The 10,062-nt window shown below is 42.7% G+C and overlaps 1 protein-coding gene and 1 long non-coding RNA gene across 2 annotated transcripts; one reads left to right on the forward strand and one right to left on the reverse strand.

Moving 5' to 3' along the window:
• Positions 1-706: 706 nt before the first annotated feature.
• On the reverse strand, positions 707-4,219 carry LOC127341786 (uncharacterized). The gene is made up of 3 exons (XM_051367718.1): positions 3,850-4,219; positions 1,158-1,275; positions 707-1,065 (listed from the first exon to the last, which is right to left on the reverse strand). Exons 1-3 carry the CDS (start codon positions 4,197-4,199, stop codon positions 862-864), a joined length of 672 nt encoding a protein of 223 aa, XP_051223678.1. The 5' UTR covers positions 4,200-4,219; the 3' UTR covers positions 707-861.
• Positions 4,220-5,788: 1,569 nt separating this feature from the next.
• Positions 5,789-9,753, forward strand: LOC127338268 (uncharacterized). Its single transcript, XR_007874263.2, has 3 exons — positions 5,789-6,089; positions 6,651-6,768; positions 9,433-9,753. It is a non-coding gene; the product is annotated as an uncharacterized lncRNA (long non-coding RNA).
• Positions 9,754-10,062: the final 309 nt, after the last annotated feature.

The following is a 10,062-nucleotide window of genomic DNA, read 5'->3' on the forward strand; positions in this document are numbered from 1 at the left end:
GGCAAGGAGGTGAATAAAACAATAGGTAAGCATAGCAAATAGGAAATGGCATCGTTTAGCTTTCATTGCTAAAAGGTCAGGGAAACACTGGAGCAGGCACGGTGGGCTCGAAATGTAAACAGGTCTTAAACAAGAATGTCAGCATGTATTAGCATTGCCAGACATAAACATGGTTAAGAGAAAAGGATCTTGACAAATGTGGAGAGTTGACCAGGGGGACGAACAATTGTGCAATCAATTTTGTTTGATATCAATCCCTGTCAAATGCCAGGCAAATGCCTCGTGTATCATGCGGCATGTCTATGCAAAGTGATTATGCTTGACCACATCACATGCAAAATTGTACCACCAAATTGCCGTGTGTTGACAATGTCATGTCCCCCATAAACCAGGGCAAACCATCTCAAGTAATAACACTGTTTAAACAGCGCCCATGACAAATGAAAACGACTGTTTAATGCCAAGAAAGATGTGAAATCCAGAATCCAAGATATCGCAATTTGTTTCCCTGTTTCGATAGAACGAGCATTTATTGGAGCATAACAGCCAAACAAAAACCAATTGTTATTTACACCGCCCTAATAAGATTACGAGCTTCAACATGAGCAACAAACCACATATTGTTAAAATCACACAGGGAGAAAGTTTCCATGAGCACTAGTCTAACTTTCAGGTAGTGACTGAATGAAACATGGCATCAGCTATCTGCTCCAAATAAATGTGGGCATCACTCTATTAATTGCCTGAGATCATGTCACAGGTTGAGATTCAAATGAAAAAAGAGATCAGGAAACATGAACCTAACTTCTATCTGACATATACATAGTACCTCCAGTGATTACAAATTACCATTCAAGGCAATTAACTGCTTAGATTTATGGTGTCTTTGAGAAGTTTGCAAACACTAGCTTTTACTTCAGTGGTAACCTGAAGTGGCTGAGAACATGCATCCAGTACAAACAGGGCAAGAATTCTCATAGTATCCGACAGGATCACTTTATCATACCGAGGCACTTCCTGGTTAGCAAACTGGCATGAACTTCTTAGCTTGCAAGAGCTGCATGTCTGAAAGAGGACAACATGTAAAACAGTTAAACTCGAGAAAGTGTTGAAAAGAGTTGTTCTAAAAATGTTATTTACTTGAAAGTTAAATATACTTTATCTTCTGGGATGTTGAAGAAAGCTCGTGATCTTTTTGATGCAAAAACTGTTCTTCGCTCTACAGACGGGCAGCCAAACAATGCAACCGTCTTCAAGTCACTGCCAGACAACCATCTGTAGTGACAGGCAAAATTTTAACAACACATGAGTCAAGTGATGGCAGTAGTGCAGCCATGCTATTACCATTTCTTGTACCTTCAGTTAACAAAGAACAGATTGCTAAAGAAAAGACCCTATAAATCAAATCTAGGTTTTTGCTTTCCTTGCGATGGGCCTGGGCGAGGGGGGACATGCCAAGTATCCGCTTGGGATCATGTTTTCTTAGGTTTATTCTGGACGTACAATGCAATTTCGGTAGTCATTTTTCATTTCAGTTGGTCCTAGGAGTCAGGATGGGAATGGGGTTGGGTTGACCCAGTGGGTCACTGGCCCGACCCATAAAAAACAAGGCCGTTGGAGCAGTCGGGTCGGCCTTAAACAGAAATTGGGTTAACGAAGCCGCCCCTGCTTGACCCAAAAGGTCTCACAGGTCGACCCGCTCGTCGTGCTGGGAAGTCAGCAAGTCCCGCTCTTTCTCATCATGTTCCTCCCTTTCAGGGAACCGATGCCAAGTACAGGTGAGAGCATAGCCTTCAAGTTGTGTTCGATCTATCAGGCCTCGTAATGTCTCTTCGTACGTCTTTATAGGCTGCAGCTTGTGGGCTTTCTTTGTAGCGACACGCACTTGAGAAAACTTGTCCTGAAGCGTTAACAATTTGAGTCATTTGCCCGTGCGAATGAAGCTCGTATGCATATATGCTGATTAAGAAAAGGCTGCAACGCTGGTTCAATACGTTGGAAGCATCGTGGATTTTTCTTTCAGGAAAAAAGAAAGCATAGTGTATTAGAGCTAGAAATCTGGGCCGACCGGAGATACCCAACGGGGCTGCGAGGCCGAAGACTTTTTGTCAAATGGGTCGACCCTTGGCCTCTAAAATTGGCCTTAGGGCCATAGGGCCAGGTCCGAGGCCAGAGCCGGGTCGACCCATTCTCACCCATACCTAGAGAAACCAGGGACCAAATTTATTTATCTGAAGTGAGGCTAGAGCCCTGGCTGTCCAGCCCACCACCTCATGGCACGCCAGTGAGACCCAGGGCCATTCGCGACACATTGCTTTCGCACAAAATAATGAACTGTGCAGACTTATTGATTACGAAAATTCAAACTTGGCTAGTATCATGGTGCCTTTTCACATTTTGCACAGATACGACTACAAGGTAGCAAACATGGGAATAAGATCAACATATTTTAATTTCCCCCAAAAGGCCAAACCATCATTAAACTTGGCATGGCAGCATCCATAGAACAGTCAATGAATACAATGAGTTCCTACTGAAGGAAAAAAAATCCTTGCTGCTCCCATACAAACGCACCTAAGGTTAGACCATAAATGGATTAATTGCTCTCAGTTTGAGAAAATAAAATGGCTGTTTTCCTCCAGCACACTGATAGCAAGGATAATACGCTCTAGCATAAGTGGCATTTCAAAAACACATGAGTATGAATTTGGTTCTCGTACTATATTTTCTTAATCTAGACTATCTAGTCACTTGGACGAGTCTCTCAAGACACCTACCAGTTTAGTTCACACAAAAACACAAAGAACTATGCAGACTTACTGATTATGAACAGTTCAAACATAGCCAGTGTCATGGTGCCTTTTTCATGATATTCTCAGAGATACAAACTAAAAGTATAAACGTGCAAAATGAGACCAATGTTGTTTCAAAACTGTATTATGCACCGAAAGGCAAACCATCACTAGCTAATTCCTTGCCATACCAGCATCCATAGCACAGAAAATTGAACCCAAACAGTTCCGACTCACAAAAAATAACCGATCCTCTGAAAATAGTAAATCCACTAGTTGGTCTTAAACTGATATCCCTATAAGAATGTGCCTAAGACTGCATCATACAAATGGAATAATATACTCAATTTGACAAATTAGGAACATGACTTTTCTCCTCCAGCACGCGAACCGCAAGGGTTACAGATCTAAAGGGTTACAGATCTAGAAATATAGGTGGTATTTCAAACCAACATGAGTATGAATTTAGTTCCTGCACTATGTCTGATTAATCTAGTCACTTGAAAGGATCTGTTCTCAAGTGATGTCTACCGGTTTACAATCTACAGCTATCCACTTAAATCTTACAAGAGCAAAAGAAAGCAAATCCATTGTTAGAATCAGGTCTTGATGCCTTGCCATGACAACACTACAGCAAAGTTAAGGTTAGAAACAATGGAAGTGACACTGCAATCGACAAGATAAAAGTCATAGGTAGAACCCCCAGAGCATTCCATTTCCAATTCAAGTAAAACTATGCAGTGCAACTGATACTTCACCAGGACATTTTCCCCGAAAACATACTCAGCCGAGCCAATGGAATCAGTGAATTTATACCATTTCAGGATAAACTTACTACAGCGCCCTGTTTCAAAAATTTCTACCCAGGTACCAAAATGAACTGCTAGTGACTACTGACACCCTTGAAACAGAGCCAATGAAGTCTCAGAGTCTGAAATTTTCAAGGGCACTTCATAGTTAATACAATCAATGATCATGATCTCATTTCCATCTAATATAACTGACAAGCACGGTGCAGAACACTAAGGTTACAAGCAATACGAGAAGCGGAACTCACTTGGCGACGACCTGGTGATCATTGCCGAACCGCTCAGCGGCGGCCTTGACAACGTCGGGGGACACTACGCGCGGCGCCACTGAGAGGTCGGGTCCCGGAAGGTATCGCCCCTCGTGAAGCCGCCGGAGTAGAGCCGCCGCATCCTCCCCCCACGGCTGCCTTGGTCTCGGCCTCGGCTTCCGCCGCTGCGGATCTTCGCTGGACTCCGGAGGCCGCGGAGGGCTTGGCTTAGGAACTTCTCGGCGCGTGAAGAGGGAGGAGAGTTTCGGCGCGGCGGCGGCAGCGGAGAGACGGCGAGAGGCGGGGAACGCCATGGGTTTAGGGCATTTGTGCCTGAGTGGAGAAGACATTTGCGTGTGTGAATCTTCGCCGTCTGATAAAAAAATTGACGTCGTAGATTGCACATCCTTGAAAACTCATTCTGTCCAAGGTTTTCTTGCCCCTTTCGAAATCTAAAATTTCAAATATAATTGCCCATAAGTTAGTTTCGGCTGAGTACTTCCAACTTGAGTAGAGAGTCGCTTGAAGTCATGCGCCAGAATGGAGCGAATACAACAATGTTGCATCCCAGCATTCCTCATTCAAATCAAATTAAACATGAGATTGGAGTAGGAAAGCGCATAGTGTGTCACAATCAAAGATAAAGTGAATTAGAGATGCAAGTGGGCCAAGATTAGGGACCCTCTACCCTATTTGGTTAGAAAATGAACTGATATATTTGGACGACAGTTCAATTTCTGCACAAAAGAGAATAAAGATACCCTAATCTCGCCCCACTTGCATCTATAGAATGAACCAAGCGTTAGGTATATTTGGTTACACATATTTATCGTAATGCATAAAATCATTACATCAACATAGAACAAAGCAAGATTTCTAACATCCAACTACATTATTAACTCCACTCGCATATTGGACCCACAAGTGCACTTTGTTTGGAACAATACAAACAAAACTGCTACATATACACGCATACACTCGCTCCTACGAATATACACACGCACGGTTAACACATCAGAAAGACTAAGACGACGGGTTGGGCTTCGAGATTGATGAAGTCACCACGCATGTCTCGATATCGTAGGGATGATGAATTCTGCCTTTACGAGAAAAATACAATGTTAAACTAGGAGTTTGAACTCTGGTGGGATGGAGTTACACTAACCCTCCTAGTCATCCAACCTTATAGCTACATTTTAAATATATAAAATGTTCAAATGTACAAGTACAACATTAATATATAAGAACGCTGCAAGGCCACTAGAGTGGTCATTCGAAGAGGCGAACACTTGGTCGTGATATACCAGGTAGATGGAAAATATTAGCTTATATTTATTGTGTAGTTCTACTAAAAAGCTTAAATAGTGGATAGAAGGGACTATGATCTATCCCTTCTCATGGTTATCAAAATTGGAAATTAATGAATAGTAGTGAATATTAATTTCTAACCACACGAGGTGTGTTTTACTTGACTCGACACACTTTTTTCAGTCATGATGTTTACGCGGTAGTATTTTTTTATCTAAACTAACATAACATGTAATAATAAGTCGTCCAAGATGTTTTTATTTCTCAGTCCACGATCTTAATGGTTGATTCTTTATCCATCGGAAATGTGAAAATAATAGAGAATCAATCTATCATCGGAATGGTTAGTAGGGGTGGTTTTACCACCAACACACCAAGGATCAAACTCCAGATTTAATGTTTTATGTTCTAATTAAAGCATATAATTATTTTAACTGGGGACTATGTTCTGGTCAACAACTATTTTATGCGGAATATATTTATAGGTAAATACTACATATCGTCGTCCGATGGGAAGCTAATCGTCGGACCAATCGGACGCCGTCCATCTTGCCTCAAACGAACGGCCCTACATCGGCTTTGCTTTTCACGACAGTTTCTCCCATTAACCACGCAACCTTTATCCCGATTTTATTCCGGGCCGGTTACAATCGTCCATGCCGCCTCCCCTAGCTAGATCGACCTGCTCCTCGCCGCCATTAATCTCCTGCTCCAGCATACCAGAGCGCACCACCAGGCTCATCTCCCCTGCGCTGCCTGCACCTCAACTTGCCGTGGTTCCTCCAGCACCCCAGGAGATGCACCTCCTGCTGTCCCGCTTCGGAGTGTCGTCGCCGCAGTAGACGGCCGATGTGTCCATCACCTCAGTGTTTGCTTCGCCGGGATCAGAAGGCTATTTCCCTCAACTGCTTTGCCTGCGCTGTTCTACAATAGTAAGCACTTCCGATTTGATTCTTCTCTTTGCTTTCTCCTCAAATCTATGTTCTAGTTCATCCCTTTTTGCGTCTATTTTATTGTGCCCAGACCTAGATATAAAAGGTTAAATTTATATGCTTCCAGCATAATGGTTTATGTGAGATAGCACGAAATGTCTACTCATAGCATCCGTGCTTCATATGTATTTGTGTTTCCAATTTAAACATTGTCTCATTCTTCCAATATTTTCCATGCTTCATATGCCAACGATGCATGTCCCAACCTCAAGCTTGCTAATTTCATGTTTCAAATTCATCTGCTTTTCACTCAGCATGACTTTTGTTGAGATGGCATGAAATGTTTGCTTCATAGTTGATATCACCAGCAATGCTTCCTGACTTCCTATATATCTTATATTTGTTTTCTTCATACAAATAAGTTTCTGGCAATGGAAACATGCTTCTACAGCTTGCGTTTTTTTTCAAATTAAGTATTGATTTCTTGTTTGTGCATACTTTTAGTTGATGATTGAGCCCACAAAACCCCTAACATGTTGGAAGTTGGTCTGTACATCACAGGTTTCTACAATTAAAATCAATGCTTCCGATATGTCTCATCTATGTTCGGTTCGCGACAAGTTACTGCTTCACAGCATGAACGCTTCTACATCTCATGCATGGGCTTCTTAGTACTGATGTATGCTTCCTATAATCATATTTAAACAATCATGCATCCTATATTTCTCGTTTCTGTTGTAAAGGATCCATGCCATTGATCGTTTGAATTATTTTCTTCGTTTTGCGGTACCTCTTCATATTGGGGAATTAGCTTTTATTTATAGTATTAACGCATATATATTAAGTAGGTCATGCCAATTAAATATGCTATGCATTTATCTTTATTTTTGTTCCTCGTCTTAACATGTGGGACTCCCTCCGTCGCTATCTATAACTATATATGCGTCAGTGCTTCCTAACTATATGCTCCCATTCAGTGGCGGAGCCAGGAATTGAACTGAGGGGGGTCGAAACCAAGCTCTAAATTTTTTTGACAGAAAAAAGCAAATGTATTCAATAAAAGAGCAAATGTATTCAATAAAAGAGGTCTAAACAGATTCAATTTGCATATTTCATCAAGTACAACAACAAAATGACTATAAATAACTAGAACACCAAAAAGACCTACATTTTGATAAGATAGTATCATACCATTAAGTTGCCTCCTCGTCGGCGTCCATCGAAGGCAGCCGGGGACGAGCCGAGCTGGGGGCAGCCGGGCAGGGCCGACCGGCCGAGCAGAGGTCAGGCGATTGGAGTCGAAGATGGGGACGAACCGAGGCGCTGAGCAGGGGGAGGTGACTGGAGACGAAGGCGGCGGCGGGGAAAGGCGGCGGGCCACCGGAACGGCGACGACAGCACCGACCTATGAAGGAGATATGCCCTAGAGGCAATAATGAAGTGGTTATTATTTATATCTTTATGTTTATGATAAATGTTTATATATCATGCTATAATTGTATTAACCGAAACATTAGTACATGTGTGATATGTAGACAATAAGAAGTCCCTAGTATGCCTCTTAAACTAGCTTGTTGATTAATGGATGATTAGTTTCATAATCATGAACATTGGATGTTATTAATAACAAGGTTATGTCATTGTATGAATGATGTAATGGACACACCCAATTAAGCGTAGCATAAGATCTCGTCATTAAGTTATTTGCTATAAGCTTTCTGCTATAAGCTTTCGATACATAATTACCTAGTCCTTATGACCATGAGATCATGTAAATCACCTATACCGGAAAGGTACTTTGATTACACCAAACACCACTGCGTAAATGGGTGGCTATAAAGGTGGGATTAAGTATCCGGAAAGTATAAGTTGAGGCATATGGATCAACAGTGGGATTTGTCCATCCCGATGACGGATAGATATACTCTGGGCCCTCCCGGTGGAATGTCGTCTAATGTCTTGCAATCATATGAATGAGTTCATAAGAGACCACATACCACGGTACGAGTAAAGAGTACTTGTCAGGAGACGAGGTTGAACAAGGTATAGAGTGATACCGAAGATCAAACCTCGGACAAGTAAAATATCGCATGACAAAGGGAATTGGTATTGTATGTGAATGGTTCATTCGATCACTAAAGTTATCGTTGAATATGTGGGAGCCATTATGGATCTCCAGATCCCGCTATTGGTTATTGGTCGGAGTGAGTACTCAACCATGTCCGCATAGTTCACGAACCGTAGGGTGACACACTTAAAGTTGGATGTTGAAATGGTAGTACTTGAATATGGAATGGAGTTCGAATATTTGTTCGGAGTCCCGGAAAATTTTTGTTTTCTATGCAACGTTATCCTACAACCTACTCGACCTGGTCAGGGACGTCGAGGCCCTGGCTGAAGCGGAGAAGGAAGCAGAGGAGGAGCGGGCGGCCCATGCGCCGGTCGACGCTGAGATGGAATAGCGCAGGGTGGCGGCCGGTGTAGCTGCAGAGGACTCCGACTCCGACATATCATGGTCTTCCGATGACCCTGATGCGCCTACCCCGGAGGAGAAGGCAGCGGAGCAGAGGGCTATAGTCGAGTCCTTCGAAACGCTCAAGGACGACGCCGCCAACGCGAGGCTGTGGCAGTGCCTGCTAGAGGATGCGGCAGCGCACCAAGCCCTAGCGGCCGCACGGGAGGCAGCGGAGAAGCAGACGGGGAAGCGACGCAACGACGGGGCCAGCCCGTCAGGCAGCAAGTAGTCTATGCTTCTAGAACTACTTTGTACAGTTTGAATGTACTAGGTTTCTATGCTTTCTATATATGTTGCAAATCTTAAAAAATAGGTCGCCTCGATGGGAGCACACCCAGGACGCGCGAACAAAATATGTCCGTGAGGCGACGCAAACGGACGCTCACGACCACTTTTAGGCGTCCGAAATGCGTCACACCGTTGAAGATTCCTTAGGATCGATTATTTTTCCCTAATTTCTGAGCCGGGTCGACCGACCCTCCTCGACCCGGTGGTGGCTCCGCCCATGCTCCCATTGTTGTATGTAGTAAGTCTATGCTTTCATGCGTCCTAACAAAACTGACAAAACTGAGACGGCAGGATTGTCAAAACATTTTCTAGTGTATGCAATTCAATGCTTCCATCGTACTTCATTATTGCTTCAAACTTGCCAAATTATTTGCTTCGTCCATCCACCATTTATCCCACAGTCATCCACTTAGCATACCTTGCTTCTATGCTTCTGATCAATATTAATATTTCGTCAAATGGAATAATGTTTTGCTTAAAGCTATTTGAGGTTTTTTGGCTGTTTTTGTGTGCTTATGTATGCACTTGGCTTGTTTGCAGTACCAAGAGCACATATTGTGGTTCTGCTCGGGGGCAAAGGAGATGGTCTATGACCCTATTGATGACACCCACGATGAGCATGTTGTGGTCATTGTCTTGTTGAGGTTATGCTGGTAAACATCGCATGTTTGAAGCATTAGACGGGAAAAAAATTTAGCCGCTGATGGAAGCATATCGGCATGCTACAACACGACGGTAAAGTTGTTTCGTTGTGTCACAGAGGCTGTGATGGAAACAGAGACTTGTTAGCTACATTGTCATAGGCCCTTCAAAAAGTAGGAAGCAACTAACGATTCCTTTGAAGCATGGATGGGATTTCATTTTCCAACCAATGAGCTTATTTGTATTTCTCGGGATCATATCCCTAATTACTTTGAAGCTTCTGTACCCATGATAATGGTTCTTGTTTATGCAAAGTGGTTTGTATTTTGTTAGAAGATATTATAGTCCATGGATGTTTTGGAAGGAAAAAAATCATTTTACATGAATGCAAATCTATTAAATCGAAGCTTAATTCACCATGGAAGCAAACAAATCGGTAGTTGGAAGCATGAATTTGCTTCAACGAAAACCAAATACTACGTACACTAGAAAAGATTACTGTCATGGCAAGCAAATTCTAGTCGCATT

The sequence above is a fragment of the Lolium perenne genome, chromosome 3, assembly GCF_019359855.2.
Source record: "Lolium perenne isolate Kyuss_39 chromosome 3, Kyuss_2.0, whole genome shotgun sequence".
Lineage (NCBI taxonomy): Eukaryota > Viridiplantae > Streptophyta > Magnoliopsida > Poales > Poaceae > Lolium > Lolium perenne.

Excerpts from the sequence above, each read along its gene's own strand:
- LOC127341786 (XM_051367718.1), bottom strand. The coding sequence starts at position 4,199 with ATGTCTTCTCCACTCAGGCACAAATGCCCTAAACCCATGGCGTTCCCC. Across the intron at positions 1,276-3,849 it reads GATCACCAGGTCGTCGCCAA|ATGGTTGTCTGGCAGTGACT; the intron begins GTGAGTTCCGCT and ends CTGTCACTACAG. Across the intron at positions 1,066-1,157 it reads TCAACATCCCAGAAGATAAA|ACATGCAGCTCTTGCAAGCT; the intron begins GTATATTTAACT and ends GTCCTCTTTCAG.